General features: G+C 41.8%; 1 protein-coding gene across 5 annotated transcripts in view; it reads right to left on the bottom strand.

Moving 5' to 3' along the window:
* Positions 1-15,339: 15,339 nt before the first annotated feature.
* MYB (MYB proto-oncogene, transcription factor) overlaps positions 15,340-19,797 on the bottom strand; it is a 28,256-nt gene continuing 23,798 nt past the window's right edge. For 4 of the 5 annotated variants that reach the window (XM_040553105.1, XM_040553108.1, XM_040553106.1 and 1 more), the window contains one exon: positions 15,367-16,781. In XM_040553105.1, the coding sequence (XP_040409039.1) occupies positions 16,665-16,781 (117 nt within the window). In that variant the 3' untranslated portion in view covers positions 15,367-16,664. Of the gene's footprint in view, positions 16,782-19,797 lie in introns of all 5 variants that reach the window. The other variant, XM_040553109.1, reaches the window with a different exon arrangement.

Here is a 19,797-nt window from a genome sequence, read left to right as displayed (position 1 = left end):
GATGCACAGCTGAACACACTCAATCGACTTATTGTCTGTAGTGAGTGGCGCACGTGGCCCTGAAAAGGTTCCTCCACCATCTACTTTAAAGTGGAGCAGCTTTAGGTATTAGCTTCCACCCCACAGCCCTTACCCTGGCTGATCCTTGGGTTGACTTTAAAACGTGGAAGTTCTGAAAGCGTAAATATTTACACGCTTCATTGCTGGGCAAATCCCACTGAAGCCAGTGGGAGCTGCTTGGCACAACTACTCTATAAGGACCTGATTCACCTCTGCATGAGTTTTAGCCGTGGTGCCAGTGGCAGACAGGTTTTAGGGGTCTGGGTAAGAATGAGGAGCCCAAATGCACTGGGTCTGGGTGATGCTGGTCCTTGGCCAGCTTTTGGGGTGCCCCCGGAGGTGCTGCGCTCACCCACCGTCCACAAGGAAAGAGGGAACGGGTAACCTCAGGCTCTGGCTGCTTGGTTGCTGGTACTTTGTGTAGGTCATGCTGACAGCACCTATTGTTCCAAAGCATTTGAAGGGCATCCAAGTTTTGGCATCATTAGATTATTGCCATGGTGCTCGGGCTGCAGATCCTGTACAATAAAGGAGTTGTGCTTCATGTTCAATCACCATGAGCCGTTATCTGCGGCTTTCATCTAGTCTCCATTAATGAAAGAACAAATCATTCCAGGGACTAAATAGAGGTTTGACCATTCAAATATATGCAAAGTGATATGATTTATGAATGGGAGGAAGTCGTTCTGCGAGCTCAGAATTCCACTTGCTGAGGAATTTCAGTCTAACAGTGAATCCAGTCAGGTCCTGAGCCCTGGACTTGGGAGCCCTTTGCAGGCGGGGAACACATCCTGTCATACTGCGTTACTCAGCTGCATGGTATTTCAGCTGAAGGCTCCCAAAGACTAATATTTCCAAATCGCACTCCATTGCATTAGAGGATGATCATATGTTAATTTTAACTGTTAACATTGCTGCAAAGAGAAAAATAAGAAACTGTTCTCTACGTGTTTTGCCAATTGAAAAAGAAGGAATGGGCTTGAACTGCAGCAAGGAAGATGCAGGTAAGACTTTCAGAATAAAACACTTTGTTAAGAACAAAGAGGCCTGAAGAAACTTGTGGCGTCTCCCCCACTGAAGACATGTAAGAGGAGGTTAAACAAATCTATTGTAGAAATGTCTCTTAGGCTTCACGCTGCCTATCAGCATGAGGATGAACATAGTGACCTCTTGAGATGCCTTCCAAGTGTATTTTCTATTTTTGTCACCATACAATGTCCAACACTTGCTGTTGAAGTGTTTTTGGCAAGGAAAATGATTTTCCTTTCACAGAGTCCGTGCATGGTACCCTTCAAAGCGAGGGGTACAGAAGGTACAACAAGCACAGCAGCAGACGTCTGAGTGCGGTCCAGCCAAAGGTGGCCAAGCAATTGCATCACGGCCCTGCCTTCCAGGCTTTGTCCTTTTAGTCCCAGCACTATGCATTACTCTGTTTACCAAAACAGCCTTATTTATGGCTACGGAGACTTTGGCAGGTCTGAGTTTGGGTTTTGTCACAGCTGGAGACCAGCTGCAGAGCACTCTTCTGTAATCTGCACCCTGGAAACTGAGGCACAGAAATCACGAAAGCTTGGCGGAAAAACAGAGCAAGGCAGTGAATGTCTCCCTTATTTTTCCTGCATATGCCTTCCTCTCCTGCTAATGTGGTCATACCAAAGGAAGAAGGTGAAAGTAAGCCCAGAGGCTGCTAACCTGTTTGGCCTTTCTGTTGTGGTCTAGCTCAGCTTTTTTTTTGGTGGTGGATGGGAAGCTGTCAGTTTATTTCTATTTGTGACAAATCAAAAGTGTGATTGGGTCATAAATAACGCTGAAGTGGAAAAACTTGTGTTGGGGTAAAAAGTTACCTGGACCAAATATACTTTCCACAAGGGACAAAAGTTCTCTGGTAGTGAAGTCAGACATGCTCACTGTGTGATTAGAAGGGGAATAATAGACCATCATGCCAAGATGACTGCACTGCGGTGGCAGGTGATGGTGGCAGGAGGCGAGAACCTCTCCTCCTTGTGGCTGCAGTGGATGGCTGGAGGGACTCAAACCAGAGTTTGGGCATCACCAGGAGTGAAATGAGTGAAATTATTTCAGTGAATGAAAATGAGGTACATATTTGAAACTTGTAAAAAGTAATGATGGATATTTTGTTTTCAGGGGAGAGTTATAAGCAGCAGGAATGAGATGAAAATGAGAAGCGTCACTTAGACTACATGTAAATGGAAAAATTCTAACATTGGGATTGTGGAATAATCTCCCCGGGGGAGTAATGCAAACCCATAGTTTAGGACCTGAACAACTGGGCCGAGAAGGAGCACAAGAAAATGCATCACAAGGAATGGCCCTGTCTTTTTCACAGATCATTTGTATTTCCTGGCTTCTCTGAGCAAGAAGGTTAAAGATTGGAAAGCTCCTTGGCCACTTCTTCTTCATGAAGATCCAAAGGAATGTTTAATATTGACGTCTCAGCCAAGCTAGAGTTTTGGGAATTCTTATCTATCCTCAAATTCTTATCTTTCTCTTATCTTCTCAGTTGTTTACATTTCCTGACTTCCTGTCTACAGTACTTATCCAAGTTTATTGTTTAGTTTTACTATTCCTTTCTAACAACTCCTCCTTTACACTCAAGCACTGGCTGTGCTTCAGCAGTGGGTGATTTCTCTGTTTATCTTTACCTCCTCATTCAGGTGTGAGAAGCAACATGCTAGTGCTTGGAACAGCCTCGGCGATCCCAAGATGCGAAGTTTTCCTCATACATTGGCTGTTTCTTTTTCACCCTTGTAGCAACCTTTTAGTTTGTGGCACTGTTTTGGACTAGATATGCTTTCTTTACTCATGTAATTTTAAGCTTGGGTGGTGTTTTTTGTTTTGTTTTGTTTTGGTGTTGGTTTTTAAGTTGGTTCCCCCTAGGCAAAAAAGGGTTAATTAGTCTCAGTAAAACATTGACAGTCACTAGGGACTGCTGCGACTGAGATGAAAAACAAGACTGCACCTGTATGCTGGCAATTTCAGATAGATTCTGGTCAACTATTTTTCTCTAGCACTTTGTTCTGCCAGCTGCCTCAGTGCTTTGGATGCAGGTGGAAGGATGGACTTTGCTGTCTATAAAAAAATTTAATGGTGAAGACCAACTTCCGCTTCACCTCCCCAGGGATCAAAGTTATTGCATTGCCACATAGCATGGCAAAGCACACAACAGGCAGCAGGCTCTGTGTGCCTAGCCACGGTGTGGAGTTCTCAACTCAGAAGAAATAGCTTGAGAATTTTCCCTCCCTCTTTTTTTTCCTTTTCTTTTTCCTTCTTCTTTTTACTTTTTATTTCCTTTTCCTTTTTCTCTTTTTCTTTTCTTTTTCTCTTTTTCTTTTCATTTTTCCCTTCCCTTCCCTTCCCTTCACTTCCCTTTCTTTGTTTTAGAAGACACAATCCCAAAAGGAATCCCAAACTGAGCGACATTATGCAGAAGGGACAAGCAGCCACTTTATAATACATGCCATGCCATATCATTAGTGCATTTCCTTGACAGAAGGGCTGTTGTATTTCTTCCAATAATCCAATACAAGGCAAAGGATTGCATGGGGGAACTAACTGTATGGCTTGATGTGTGCTCACAAAAGAAGTTCTCACAGAGACCCTATAGGTTTATGTCGTAATGTGCTGGTGTAGGATGAAAATAAATAGTCTCATCTGCCCTTGAAGGTACCTTCATCACCAGTAGTAGAGCAGCAGACAACACAGAGACCCTTTGTAGATGCTGGATCTATTCTCCTGACAATACAATACTCTTAAATAAATCTGGTAACAGCAAATTCTGGTTGGCACAATGGGAATTTTCTGGGGTTGTGTTACATTGTGTCATACAATAAGGTTCTCCTTGATATTTTAATTGCTCTTGTGATAGAAATAAGCAACAATTTAACAGCCATAGTAAGAGTGGAGGTATTTATGTGAGGAAAGCGTAAGACTTGCTAGGTTAACAGTTTCTATGAAAGGACCTTTAGCAGAGGGAAGAAAGATATCCAATGGAAAAGTAAGAGAGCTATGTAATGTTTGTGTGGGCTTTGGAAATACTATTAGAAACAAAAGCCATCTGATTTTTTGCCCTTTTTATTTAATGATACAAACAGATGTTTAATGTAGGTTGTTTTCTAAGATAGTTGTTTTACATCACTGCTGTATAGCCCCACGCCTTCAAAGTGCCTTATAAAGAGGAAAAAAATACAGAAGTTGCTAAATGGAGATCAGCAAGTTACAGCAGCTGAAAATAGCCCACATGCATATTGCAATGAAATATGTGAGGGCTCTAGAGTAGGTAGTTGGTTTGATGTTATTTTTATATTAATTTTATTTTGAGCTGACAATGACCTTCTCATGCTCATCTTCCTGTAAGCAGTGTATTTTTATGTACATAGCATGGGTAGGTGGCTACAGAATAACTGGTATTAAGAAAGATTAAGAAAATCTCACATGTCAAGACCTGCAGTACCCTGTGTACTGAGCTGGTTTGTAGATGGATCTCACCATCTCACCTGTCTGTACCACAACAGGCACCACCATCTGCTGTGCAAGGCAAGATGTAATAATAGTTGAACCAAGGATCTTATCAGGTTTATTAGGCAGTGTGCTCCTATGTGTTCTATGATATTTGGACTTTCTCACCTGTGGTGTTAAGGACACATTTAACTTTGTGTAGGAGGGTCTGGTCAATACTCAGTTCGCAATGCTAGTTTCACATATAGTCATGGGACACCACTTTGTCCCATGTGTCTCATGTAATTTATGAATGCTTTTGTAGCTGTGGTTGTTTAAGGACATAGATGAGATTCTGCTATCTGCTACAGAGAAAAACAAAGTCTGTGGTATATTTGCATTGGTTCAACTATTGGTCTAAGAAGCTGTATCAAGTAGTCTAATAAAAAATATTGCTCTCCCTATAAACTTTGTCTTACTGTGCTGTAAATGAGTCACATTTCATGATAGCTGATGAGCGCTTACATGATCCTATGTTGCATCGTATCTGAATGGGTTTCCGAACTTTCTATCCACACTCTTCAGTGTTATCTTATGTTTGGCAGAATATTGATGCCATTTAGATAAATGACTCATTATATCTCTTTTGTTTGGGGAATTACATAAAGCAGTTATAATGCTATTGCTATGCCTTGTATTATGTCCAGATGCATTAGTTATTTCTCATCTTACAGACAGGTTGAATTTACTGTGACATTTATTGTCTGTACTTTTTTCCCAATAGGTGCTATTTGTAAATAGGCAATTTTATGTTGTTGTGAGCTTTTATTTGACATCATTTCAAATTGCTCTCCAAATGCACACACAGATTTTGTGGAAGTGGCATAGTCTGTGTAAAATTGGTGGAGCTGAAACCTGAAATACTCTAATCTGTTAGCAAATAGTAGTAACTGAACTACATGAATGCAGATCACTTATACAAATGAAAAGGTTTTTGCCTCAAATGAACCAAGCCCAAAAGGTAAGTGTGATTTTCTGAAGAGAACTTCCTCTTTGGTTGTACAAACTTTGAATGAACCAAGTTAGTGGAGAAGGTCTGAGTTAAAAGCTATGCTGTTTTATTGTTAGGCTTTCACTTGGTAAAGTTTTGTTTTAAGGCAGGTTTTAACCGTGTTGTATGTATGGGTTTGTATGTGACGGTGTGCTGGAATGGCATTTGTTTCCTTGTGTTTTGCTGTGTGAATGCATAAATATTCTTGATAGACACGTGGTGCCAGACATGTCTAATGATGGGAAGGTGTTTGGCACTCCACTTACTCAGCATGTTGATCGATTCCCAAGTTCTTCATACCTATGTGCTCTACACATTTTAATCTTTCCTGTGAAATACTGAGTGTCACTAGACAGAAATCCCAGGGCTATTCATGTCATTCTTGTCACATTGAAAAATATCTATTCAGTCCTCGATCTCTACTATTTGATTTGCATGAACATATGCAAGACTTTTTGCATAATTAAATATATGGTTAACTCATTGCAATAGAACTGCATTTGGTAATAACCAAGTCCATGGGACTGTATAAGTAGCACACTGCTGATTTCCAAAAGTAAATAATGAATCCTGATATTAACTTAAGATAAAGGGACTGCTATAGGGGATACCTAAAATAAGATCAAATGAAAGTGTTACATCATTTAACCTGCCAAAGGCTGATTTTGACTGTCAGAAGAGAGTACTGCACAACCATTGCATTTTCTTTTTCAGCAGTATTCACCTCTGAGGCTTTCCTTGGTGTGGGAAAATGAATGCTTGTGAGTCTAAATGATATAAATCTGTATTTTCTTTCAGACCCAAAGTATTTTTTTTTCTGAAGTATTGAAACAGGATAAAAGTGCTGAAACGGTATAGGTGTTTCTGAAGAAGTTTCATAGATTTCACCCCTATCTTTGCTGTATCTGCAGTTCTCACGTAATGATATTGAACTATTCCAGTAGACTTAATATGTTCAGATATGAGTATGAGGAAAGAATGCTGATCCTCATGAAGTACTAAGTGCCTGAAATTTAAATAACACTGTGGTTAATGAAGCTTTGCCTATATTAATATGCTTATTCATTTTACCCGTGCTTAACACAGAAGTGCATTCTGCATATCTTTTCATTATAGACATTTGCATCTTTTCAATTACTTTGCTTGAATGTAAAGTGTTAGTGTAAAATGTTGCCCATCTTTTGAATAATCAAAACAAAAATTATCATTTAAAGTATAAATTAAAAGACCATTAAGGCTTGGGAGTGTGGTACTTCAAAGTTAGGGGAGTCAGAATTGAGGTTCTCTGTGCAATTAATTCACCCTCCTCTCACTCCCCACTTTTCTCTATGTGCATGATAAGACTAATCTTCATTACACAGTCACATTTATGTGCGTGCACACACTCATACACACATTTACATATGGATCCTAGCCAGTAGTTCCCATTGCTTCCAACTTGTCTTTGTACCTGCATTGCTCTGTATCCCTCTGCACTTGTGTCAGGTAACATCCTTCCCCGTTAGCCTCAGTGAGGGACAGCAGGAGGCCGCTTGGAAGATGGAAGGAGTTGAGCTGAGCTGAGCTGAGCTGAGCTGAGCTGCTGTGTGATGCTGCAGCAGCCCCAGAGGGCGAGGAGCACGGTCACAGATGGCCAGCTGCAGCCTCCAATGGCTGGTGTGCGTTGCCCAGAGGCTCCGCAAGGAGGTAAGCTGTCAAGCTGTAGTGAGCCTCTGCCACTCGTGTGCCAAATTAAATCTTCAGAGGTCATGACTTGCTCAAATTTGTGTGGATCTGCATGGGAACGGGAATCACAAACAATATGCCCTTGTAAAATTTCAAGTCCTAGATCCACAGCGTGGAGGCAGGAGAGCTTCTCCCTTTTAAATGATATAAAAATAATTTCAACTTGGTATCATGGTTTAAGACCAAGTGAGAGTGTGGAGTCTAAATGGATTTTTAATCACAGGTATATGCAATGCAAAACAAAAAGTCAGTTAAAGTTCATGAGCTTATGCTGGGCTATGCTAACTAGGCATAACAGGGCAAGGAAAAACTAGTTTTCCTCAACCTCATTCTCAGAAAGGGCTGAACCGTTTCTGCTACAACATTTTTTTTTCTTCGACATTTCTCTTTATTTGTTTTCCAGTCTAGAGTATGTGTTCTAGTCATTCTCTTACCTGTGGTTAGCGTTATTCAAAGAAGACACACTCTAACTGAAACTTGAAGTTCCCTGCAGCTAATCCAGTACCACCTTGCTTGACTGAGAATCCTGAAAATACTTAAAATAAACATGTTTTTCAAGGTGGACAAAGGCTGCCTTTCTAATGAGAACAAAGAAAAGAAACCTTAGGTAGTAAGAATCTGCTTTTTCATCATAACTTTGCATATGGCCAGCTAGCGTGAAATGTATTGATAATTTAAGTAAATATTTTTCTACTGAACCCTTCCCAGGTACATTTTTGGTTAAATATCAGCAATTTTGCAGGGGAAAATGACTGTGCAAAGCACATATGAAGACAGAAATAGTCCACTCTTTCATATGTGTACAAGGACCACGTGGCTGAAACGTCATGCCATGAGTAAAACATTCTGACCTTTTCAAATCCTAGCTGTAACTCATACATATCTCAAATAACCAAGGCTTAGACCATCCATGTTTTACCAACTAGTCCGCGTGTGTTTTATTACACAACCTTTATGATCAATACTGAAAAATAAGGAAAGCCATGTCAATATATTACTTCAGTCCCAATGAAAACAAAACAGCTTGAAAAAAGTACACTTTTGAAACCCTTCAATTCCCAGATACCGGAACCATGATGGGAGGCCAAGCGTTCACAGGATGTCCTGGAGCCCATGATTTTTTCAGTCAAACTTTCTCAATCCTCCTGAAGAAGATGGCTGCAACACAAGTTGGCCAAGCATATTGTCAGATCAGCATGGACAGCTGTGGCTTTAAACAATGACAACCATTGTTAGGTCAATTTTAAAGTAGGTCCTTAAAGTTAATGTGATTATGCAAATGTTGCCCTAACTACTGTGACTGTCTTATATCCTTCACAAATGACTGCATTGTCACTTTTCATTATGTGCCTACAGTCCTGGTGGTTTGGTGGTATCATTGTATCTCTCGGAAATGGACCATGTAAAGGCCATTCACTGTTGTCACTGCATTGTGCTTTTCCTCAAGCAGACCAACCTTGACCCACAAATGATGGTAGTAGGGATTTTCAGGCCGAATCCCTCATGTGTTATTCACATGATTACTCCCATTGACTCTAGTTGAAATGCTTGCATCAGGCATGCATGAATTAGGTTAAAACATGATTGTGAAATTAAGTCCAGTCCACTCTAAGCTGCAGTGTATCTGGACAAACCTCTGTAAATGGACTTGTGTGAAATCACTTGCAACATAAATTTAAAAATTTAAAAATTAATCTATTATTCACTGGGTGAAAGAAAATGTCTTGGACAACTTCAGACATTATTTTTCCCCCTGGAATCTCTATTTTTATTTGTTTTTAAACAAGAGATACCCTTTTACAGAAATCTGTGATCACAAATGAGCAAGATGAGAGATCTCAAGATCCATGTATTCTGGAAGGTGGCAGATTTTCAGACGACTCATCAGTTGGGGGACATGACTGATTTCAGACTCTTGGTTGCATTGCTTTCAATGAAAACCAGTGACTTGCAGTTTCAGTTCTCATCGCAGAAGATGTTCTCACAGCAACCTCTTGTTTGGATCGTTTTCTCTTTTTATGAGTCTGATGTTTGTCTGAATTCTATCCTCTGCGATTTCTGTTCTGGTGGCCAAGAGTCTCCATTACCAAAGCATGTGATATAAGACCTATGATACGTTCAACCTGCTAGTAATGATTTGGGCCTCCTCAGTAAAACATCTTTACAGTTTTTAGTCAGATAAGTAACTGCATATATATAGAGAGATGATTGTATTTGCATGCACTTAACATGAGTAAACACAACAGAAAAAGATCACCTCCTGGGGCAAGTCAGTGCTTCTCCTTTGCTGACTTACAGCAGTTCTCATCGGAATGAAAACTTCTTCAGGAGATTCAGGGACTTAGAAAATGCAAGGGCAAAATGTTGTGTTGCATTGTTTTGTGACATGCAGCTTCTCATAACATCTCCATCACTGTAATACTTTTCTGGAGCATTGCTCCAGAACTAGGGCAACCTGCCCTTTGCCAACTTACATGCACAGCAAATAGAAAACTAGTAAGACCAAACCTATGTGTGTACCCACCAGGCTTTCCTGCATTCCCAAACCTCAGATCTAGTGGGAAGTTTGGATTAGGGTGTAAAAACCTCCTTTGGCATAGCAAGGCTGAAGTTATAACACCTTCACTGTCAGCTTTAAAAGCCTATGGGCTCTTAAGGCCTTCTGGAAAACTTCCTGTCCTTTAAACAATAGACCAATTTCTGCTATTGAAAATCCTTCAGAGGAAAAAAAAAAAAAAAAAGAAAAAAAAAGTCAGTTACTGGTGTTAAAGAGGAAGGAAGAAGAACTTGTACCCCTCTGACAGTTAGGAAGGCAAACCGAGGTATCATTTAAATTTCACACTCTATCCATTCAAGCTGTCATATAAAAACCTGGTTGTTCCATTGATCCAGTGCCAGAGAGGATGGTAACAGCTATTTTTTGTATGTCAGACCGTGTAGCAAGCCTTAGAAGTGACAACTTAACAATAGGAAAAAAAAATCTGGCAGCTTATTTTAATCATCATGTAAGTGAGTTTGCTGCTTTATGATGCCTGTGGCAAAATTGTGGGGCAGGTGTGTGTCAGGCTCACTCCTCCCTTGTAACTGGGGGGCTTTTTGTGAGATCCGAACTAGCTGTGCCACAGGTGCAATGAAAATCCGAACTAGAAAGAGATGTTTTTTAGAGCGGTGATGGCGGGCTGACTGTCACATTGGCTCTGTAGCTTATCGCCATATGAATGGCGTTTGTTATGTGTTTTCTGTTAGAGGATGTGGCCACAAATCAGAGGTTGGTGAAGAAAGGATTACTCTAACCTCTTTGATCAGAAAAAGTTAAGGGCATACCTTAATCAGTGTTAACTCAGGAGGTCTCCCCATGGGGAGCCACCACAGGACCTTCACTGGGCTGCAGGAGGCATCGTCCCCATCCTGGGCCCTGCTGAGAAGGTGGTGAGTCAGATCCTACCATAAGAGGCGAAGTCACCCCAGTGAAAGGTCGTGGTGCACAGATGGGGCTTGACCAGAAGGCAGTACTGCAGTTATAACCTGAGCTTGCTGTTCAGCGAGGGCAATCCCTTACCCCGGGGGTACCAGGACTACAGGCCTAAGCATGTGGGGCCTGTCCTGAGAGAGGGGTGGCTGGGGCCTGTCAGCTGTGAGAAGGGAGTAATCCATATTCTCCATCCACATGAAGTATGGGCTTGAAATCACTGAGGTCATGGAAACCAGCTATTTTTTGCAAATAGTTTTTAGTGGGGTTTGGGCCAAACCCAGTAATGGGAATGTACTTTGAAATGGAGCTGAGTCTGCCAGAAGCAGCTATGGGAAGACCAAGGATGGCCACGAGGATGAGCAGAGCTGAAAGGAAAAGAAAAGCATCATTGCCTTTCTCCATTACTTCACTGAAAGATATTTTAGACCTCTGACTGAAGCAAACCATGGCTATTTCTCGGTTTTATTGTGATGTGCAGTGAGCACTGGTTGGTCAGGTACAAGCTGAAAATCCTGTGAAGGTTTCCATCTCCCACCCAGCAGCAGATGCAAGCGGCGCAGTGCACACCTTTATCTGCACAGGAAGGCTGAGCCGGTGCCTCTGAGGTCTCCGCCTAGAGCTAATAGGAACCCAGATGCTGAAAACCCATTGCTTAAATAGCTACAGCCTCCCTCCGAGTTCAGATAACTCCTATATTGATGCACACTGATGAGAGAGTTAATGAAACATTAGAGGCAGCGACCAGAGATAGAGCTTGCAGGAAAGCACACCTGCATGCACACTTTCAAGACTCTCACATTGCTGACTTTATCGGGACAGCCACGGCGGGCTTGCAGCTGGGCTGGCAGGAACTGGGAGATACAGAGGTGGTCTCGATGGTTAGGGTAGAAACCTGCTTGGGGAGAGCTTCCTGAAACTTTCTTCTTCGCTGTTGGTGAACACTTCTCTGGCAGATGTGTGTGAAGAGTGCCTGTTGCATCTGTAGTGATGAGCAGTAACTTGATCAGGTAGGGAAAGCTGTTTCTCCATGGAATGAAATTTCCTCAGGTGTAAGTCGAATGAGCTCATAAATGGGAATCCATGCAGCCTGAGAAGCAGACACTCATTAAAAAATAAAATAACATCAGCAGTTGTTGTGATACTCAAGTGGATTGGAAAGATGCCTTCTAGAAATGTTAGGTGTCAAGAAGGATTGTGAAAAGTAAAATTATCACAAATAATTTATGGAAAAATAATGGTGGAGTGGCTGCATTTTCCAGCCTTTAACAATGAGCTGTATATCCAGTGCCAGCTTGCAAGCACGTCTGAAGGCAGAATTTGGACCTTTATGATTTATCTTCATTATCTTACCTGCATGAGTCACTAAGAGCAAAGAAAGCATAGAGTCTACAATGGTACCAGGGGTCTTCAGTGAAAATGTCTGAAATATCCAAGTCAAGTTCAAAGAAAAGAATCAAACAAAGGGAACAAGCACATTTGGTCAGGAACAGCAGCTTCTGTTTGAACCAAGACATTATCCCAGTAACTGGAAGATGTGCCCACGGTCTTTCCCTGGCTGCTCAGGGAAAAAGCCACCCAGCTGAGCCTGAGCAGCATCTGGGCTATTGACTGACTCCACCCAAGCCAGGGAAAAAGGAAACGCGTAAGATGAAGAACAGTGCCTCAGAATCATTCCTTCTTCCCCAAACTGAAGTATTTTAACATTCTCTTTTCCACTTTGGGGGATAGGGTTTTTAAAACAAATTTCTATTAACAGATTTTCTTTCTGTCCTTTGTCATCATCCCTGTCCCAAATCAGGTCTAAGGCAGAAATGCAATTGAATATGGCAGGAGTAAGAGGAAGTGAATACTATAATGATAGCATATATCATCAACATATATAACCCTATAACTCTACAAAACACCCTCTGCCTACATGACTGGCTGTGTAGGCTTGAGGGAGTGTTGGTGGCCATTGATTTAGCTGGTGTGGATGAGGATCAAGATTGCAAATACTGAGAAAAAAAACTTTTTCTGGCTTTTTTGGAAGATCAGTCTCTGCTACAGAATATTCAGTGCTGCACTCTGTGCTTTACCCTCAGCAGACTTATTGTTTTGGCTTCTAATGACAATGTCTGTCTCATTCATTCAAGCTGTAGTGTTTTTTTTGTTTGTTTGGTTGGTTTTTTTTTTGCATGTGTGTGTGTTTGTTTGTTTTTCCCCAAACATTCCAAGCTCTGGCACTTTTTCAGTTTAGGCTGATAGCTTTCACATAGGTAGGACCTGTGGGACTTGAACCCCTGGGACTCTCTGCATAGAGTATATTTTACTGAGGAACAGTGTGCTGAGGAAAGCTAGAGAATTATATAGTCTAGCTGGGAAACACCTCACAGTCTGGTATTTTCCTTCAATTTTGCCCTGGCTCCTTTGCCTCTTCGTTTTTAATTAATGGCACATGCTGAAATGATAATTTACATTCTTTTCAGAAATCAAAAGAATTCCCACTTACAACATTATTAAGTTGTAATTACGGTGAAGAGAAAGGTTAATAGGAATTTGAGCTAAATATCTACCCTCCATTAAATGAGAACTTGACTGAACCTGTTTTCCCTTCATTTTGGTAGGTTACTCTAGCTTTAAATGAGTCTGGGATGGCTATACACCTGCAAAAAGGGCCACTTAAGGCCAAATAACTATCACCAAGACCATTTACAGGGACCTGACTCAGGTTAAATCTTGCCTGCCTGTCAATACTCAATACAGAGTTTAACAGACACATAGGACACCTCTTGGACCTCTGAAGGAAAGATGTGTATTTTGACTGTAAACAGAACACAGTCACATTGTGGGATACTTGTGTGAGAAATACTTGTAGGAGGTGGCACTTTTGTTGCAAAGGAAATTTACCGAGTATTGGTGGAGGAAAAATAATCATGTTCCTGGGCTACAGCATTCAAACAAAGCCTTTTCCTTCGCTCATGCTGAGTGCCACATGCATGCAGAATCATATGCAAATCACCCTTAATCTAGCAAGTGGTTTACATTTTCAGTGAAATGAGAGAGGAGAAAAAGAAACATTTTCCTCCATATTAGAGGTAAGTGTGCCCATCAACAACAAAATTATTGCAATGACTTTGCATGTTAAAAATGTATTTTAAATCAGCTGAAGGCATAGGAAGAAGAAAATCCTCATGTTGGGCACCTGCAGAGTGAGCCGCCATGCTTCCTGGCACTGCTCTGCACAAGGTGCTGGATAATGACCTGTTTGAACTCTGCCATGCCTGGTGCAGTTACAGCTGGAGCCTCACAAAGCAAGAGCTTTGCCTCTAAGACCTGTTGTAAGCTTGGTGTTTCTTTTTCCTTTTTTTTTTTTTCCTTTAAACTGCAACACATTGCTTAAGCTGTGGCATGCCTCAAAGACAGACCTTTCCCTCTTCCCAAGTTGCACCCCATGAAGCCCTGCAGTCCCCTTATGCATCTTGCACAAGTGTTTCTACGGCTTGAGCCCACAACCTTCACAAATGCAAGCGCTCCCGCAGACTTCCTCTCCTCTGTAATCCATACCCTGCGCTGGGGGCCTGCCTGCAGCAACTGCTCCTAAACTACCTAGGGGCTGCCTCTGCCTGGGTCCCTCCGCTACATAGGCTTGGAAACTGGTCCTTCTTCTCTCCATCTACCCACCTCCACTCCTCCTGCCAACCTCCCAATCCTGGAAAGCTCAGGTTCCCCTTTCTAAAATTAGTGTGATGCTCCCTGGGATGCTCTGTATGAGCACGGCAGCAGCAGAGCTGCAAACAATATTCCTATATGTCCTTACTGGGACAGCTCTCCCCCAAACAGTCATGGGGCTTTGATGCACCCTAGCCCTCGCCAGCAGCCTTCAGAGACCTTTTGGAACTGACCTCAATTGATTCCTTCACAGAGCTGTAGTCCGCTCTCAGGAATGACTTTGGAGCACTTGCAGAAACCTCAGCAAAAGATGCATTTTAAGGCCCCTAAATAAAATGAAAATTCTTCCTTGCAAGTTGCATGCTTCTTTCATTATTTTAAGAAGCCAATTGTTTATATTTTCTAGCTTTTCTGGAGCTGAATGTCCTCAGGTCTGCCCAGTAACTTGCTGTGGAGCATAATGCAGTGGGGTTTCGAACTATATTCTCACCTCTGGTTTCTTAAGAAAGACAGGTGTGAAAAAGTTTGTTCCACAGCACTGGAGCTCCAGAATATTTTGCTCTTATTCAGTTGATTCTTGATCTGATGGTCTTAAATGATGGAATAGATTAATCAGTATTTTGGTAGAACAGCAGTTTTGCATACAAGCTGCAATTACCCTCCCACCAGCTGAAGCTTATCTGGACCTTGGTGTCCCTACAGATGCACCTTGAGCCCACAACCTGCCAACTACTGTTTTGTGCTGTGCTCCTTCAACTTTGTTAACAATCAATGAGAATTGAGGATGTTGAGGCTACCTATGGTGTGCAAAACTCTCTTCCTCACTTATCTAAGTGTGCTGGAAAAAAACCTTCGTGGCTTGATTGTTGCCTATAACAACATTGCCAAAACATTAAAGACAAACAAGATTAGGAGACCATGTGGGTTTAAGTAAAAAAGAACACACTTTATTTATCTACAAGGCAGTACATTGTCATATAAAAAATTAAGTGCAGATGAAGCTGCACCAAATGCTATTAAGGCAGCAAAGTCAGAGGCTGTTATTAAAAAAAATAAAAATTAAAAAAAATAAAATAAAATCAGTGTTTTGCCATATCGATAAAGGTTTGGTATGGCAGTACAAAGAACCATGTATTTCTAAGAACCTGATTCAGTACACAAGACCCAAGTTAGGGAACAATTAGCTAGACATGGAACAAAACAGACAACATGAACAAGACAGTGTTCTCCCAAACATGTGAAGGTGCAATGCATGCTGTTATAAACCAATGAGAAACAAAACAACACATCCAGACAAAAAAATCTCCCAGGAACAGTGTTCAAAAATATTGCTTATAAAAAAAAGGGAAAAATATAAATGATGTAAAAAAAATTTAAAATAAAAAGGTCTGAAATGCTAGTGCATAGTCAATTAGCTAACATCAACATCTGTTTTCTTTCCATATAAAGCTCTACTGCTCCTTTTACACTAGCAGCATGTCTACACGCTAAGGTCTGTAGCAGCAAAACACAGTATTCATTTGGCATTTACAAAATTAAATTACTGAATAAAAATATAATTTTTCTCATAAATCTATGTTTCATACAGTAATATTTTTTTAAAGCAAGCTAATTAACTCCCCCCAACAGAAACACACAATGTATAATGGTCTAGAACCATAAACAGGATGAAAGAGTATTTCAAGAGGCATGGACGTCTGAGCATTCACGATCTTGGATCAGTTTTCCCCCTTTGCACAGACTAGCGTGTGTAGTAATGCTTTTCACTTCGGTATTTTACACCAATGCATTTTGTTCAGTGATTTAAAATAAATCTGTTTGAGTACCTGCTCTTTATTATAAAAAAATAAAAAAGAAACAAACAAAACCCCACCCCTGAATAGCACATCACTGAAATAACAATACTGGTGCATTAGGTCTGCTTGATCTCAGAAAGTACAAAAAAAAAATTACCTGTATTATAAGTCTGCACTTAAGATCATTAATTACTGATTAAAACTTAGTACCTAATAATTTAGGCAAGTATCACTTACTCAAAAAAAAAAAAATCCTCTTAAGTTGGGTGAAATCCAACAAGAATATATATGCTCAGTGACTAAATGCACTTCGTGCTGCTCCCAACTGTTGTACCACAACAAAGATAGGCTTGTCTCCCATTCAATGAAAGTCTTCACGCAGAGGAACAGGGACTTCCCAGCGAACGTGGAGTGTTTGACAACCATAATGCTTCTCCGGAGAAGTCCGTCGGCCCTTTCACATCACCAGAGTCCGGGTTGGGAACGAGGCCATGTACTTGCGCGCCTGGTCGGTCAGGGCCATCTGGTCCTCGATCTTCCCGCAGGACGCCGACTCCCAAGCGTTGTTCAGATGCTGAGTTGGAAGGAAACAGTGGGGAGATTTGGGGTGAACATCAAGTGAATTGGTTGCGTCCCTTGAGCTGCAAACTTGCCATTAAGATTTGCGCGAACCTGCAGCGGGATGTTGTGCCATCTCCACAGAAAGTGAAGCCTTGACACAAGAGCCAAAAACATGCTGTCCCTGCTTCCCAGCTTGCGACCTGAGGGATGGGCAGACCAGACCACCCAGCAGAGCCAGGATTCAAAACCTCCCAAGTTCCCACTCGGTTTCTTCTCTACAAGTCCACATTTACAGCCTCGCCTTTTATCTTTCCTCTCCATTAAAGGTCTAAACAGACACTTTATTTGCAGGTGGACTTTACAGTCAACAGGGCACAGGCAGGTTAAAACCTTCAGTTATGCTTGGTGCAGTAACCACAGAAAAATGACTGCTGAGCCCTCATTCTAACGATGCAGCTGCAATGCCTCTGCACTCCCCGAACCACCCCGATGATCCCGATGGCCTGACCACAGCTAACAAACAGGCCTGCACTCAAAGCTGTTTTCACCTGTGCGCAGCGATTAGCACGTGCCCATTAGCAGAGCTCCTCTGGCAAAAGAGAAGAGATGTGGGGGGACCCTTGGCAGAAACAGCATTTTAATTATCAAGTAAGCCATTTTACTTCTTGTGGTATTTATGGAGGTTAGAGACACCATTTAGTATAATGTTAAAGTGAGATAAACATATCTGCACAGAAGGCTGTGTGCAGTGTGTTTATTTACTCACTACACATGCGAGATGTTTCGCATTGCCTTGAGCTATAAACAGTAAAGAAATTTCAAAGCTCCTGGAATTTACCAGTATAACACACACACTTAAACACACGTTTTGTTTTATTTCTTGAACTCTTTCACTTACTCAGTCCATCTGTTTTTCCACATTGAGGTATTCATTAAGCCCTAAATAAAAACTAGATTGTTATATAGAAGCAGTTGCATGAACGCCCTGCATTCCAAAAAAGCACACAGCTGTCCTCAGCTGAAGGTTGCCTGCCAACAGGGGGGTCAAAGTACTCTTCGAGGTTAAGAAGGTCTAAGCCCAAGATCCACCAACAAAGACAAATCAGGAGACAAATCTGTTTCCGTCTGCTTTCAACAGAATCATCTTTGCATTTCAAGATCTACATCACTCAACAAGATGGCCAAAGCCCTCCCAATAACTAGGACACTGGATGAAGCATAATGAGTGGACTGCAAACTGTCTGCTAAGAGCAGAAGTGTCCTGACATGCCCATGGCTCTTTATGATGCTCCTTCTAGTTGCTAGCTGTGCAAGAGGATCCTTAAACTACGCTCTCAGAGAATGCTCTTCAGACTGTAAACAGTGTTATCTGGTGCGTATGTATGGTCAAAAGGCTCTGCAACATACAAAATGTAGATAAATTTCATTACTTGCCCTAATCAGGGTACTGGTACAGACACAAGGATGGAGGTTCCCTGTTCTGGAGAGCTTACAGGCTCAAAAGGGACAAAACCAAAGAACAAGCACAACCAAGATGGGGACAAGCATGCTAGTCCTCTGCGATTCCCCAGACATGGCTTTCTCTTCCCTGTAGACATGTTCCAAATGTTGCCTTTGCTCCTGACATCTCTTTGCAAGCAAAACTCTTGCCGAGTTTCAGTAGGAGTTCTCCGTGTGAAGGAGAACAAGGCCTGACCTCAAATCATTAGTTTCTGCAGCTTTTTGTGGGAAAGCCACCTCTGTGAAGTGAACAAACATGATACACCTCTTTCTGGTGTTGTTCAGCCTGAGTGGGCTGTATACTTTGTGCTGTGGCTCAGCCTCGGGTACACACCACAGCCAAAACCAGGTGTGACACACTTTTTGTGTGCTGCAGACACGCATGGGACATGCCACAGTTTCTCTTATGTTTTGCTTAGACAGCTTCCAGGGTAACTTTTACAAAGGTGCCTACATCAGCTGGGAACCTGCAACCTCCTATAGCTCCTCAGTGGGACTAACGCACTTTCCCGTATTATCTCAGAGACATTTGCATCAATCAGGTATCAAGCTAATGGCTGGTGCAATGCCATTAGTCTTACTTAGAAGTCAGATTTGGTCTGTGCACCTCAAAAGCAATTGGTAGTTCCAAAATATCCATCATTTTGAAGGACAGAAATACGTGTCCAGCCAATGTTTCCCTGTGATCTTCCAAAGCTTCAAAGCACTGGTCTAAAAAAGTTAGATCAGCAGTCCCCTAAATAACTGGAAACATATTAGGAAAAGCCCAATTTTTAAAAACTGGAAGTAACTTCAGGCAAGTAGTGTCCCGATTTCATAAATTAGGCTTAATTGTTAGTATCTACACTGAGCTCTTTGTATTAACAGCCATGTGCTTAGAAAAGAAAAAAAAAAAAATCAGTATCCTGCTATCTCCAACATCTCAGCAGGCTGCTACATGTCACTCATTCCACCTAAAGCCTGGTCTTCGCTTAGCCTGATGTCAGAGGAGCAGCAGAAGCTGCATGGGCTGTAACCCCTTGCCCTCTCCCAGGGTGTCCCAGGGTGTCCCAGCACCCTGGGGAATCAGGGTGCAGTCGGCATGGGAAGCGATGGGAGGATCAGTCGGATCCCCAACTCCTGCCTGCACGAAATTCTGCTGCAGAGACAGTGTGGGACAGGCTGCCTCACTGAGTTTCAACCTTGGTATTATTTTCCCAGAAATACCTTACACTTTTTTTTTTTCCTCCTAGGGCAATATATAAAATGAGACTAACTTTCCAGTCTCACTGAAGATGGCAAATGCAGAATTTGACCCAAAGTGGTGTATTTACTAAAGCAGCCTACTTACTGGGAATTTTCAATTTTATCCCGGGGAACTCACATAACATTTACAGTAGGCATTTTTAATAAACATATTCTGTGTGAAGTCTTGGCTCTGAGCAGCAAGTACATAACAAAGCACAATGCCTTCGCCTTGCCAGCCCTGCAGCGCAGCGCCGGAGGCATGTGTGAAAGTCATCTGAATGCGAGAAACTCCGCTTCCACCC

The sequence above is a fragment of the Cygnus olor genome, chromosome 3 (genome assembly GCF_009769625.2).
Source record: "Cygnus olor isolate bCygOlo1 chromosome 3, bCygOlo1.pri.v2, whole genome shotgun sequence".
Taxonomy (NCBI): Eukaryota; Metazoa; Chordata; class Aves; order Anseriformes; family Anatidae; genus Cygnus; species Cygnus olor.
The sequence above is the reverse complement of the archived record's forward strand: the minus strand, read 5'-3'. Positions and strand labels throughout refer to the sequence as shown.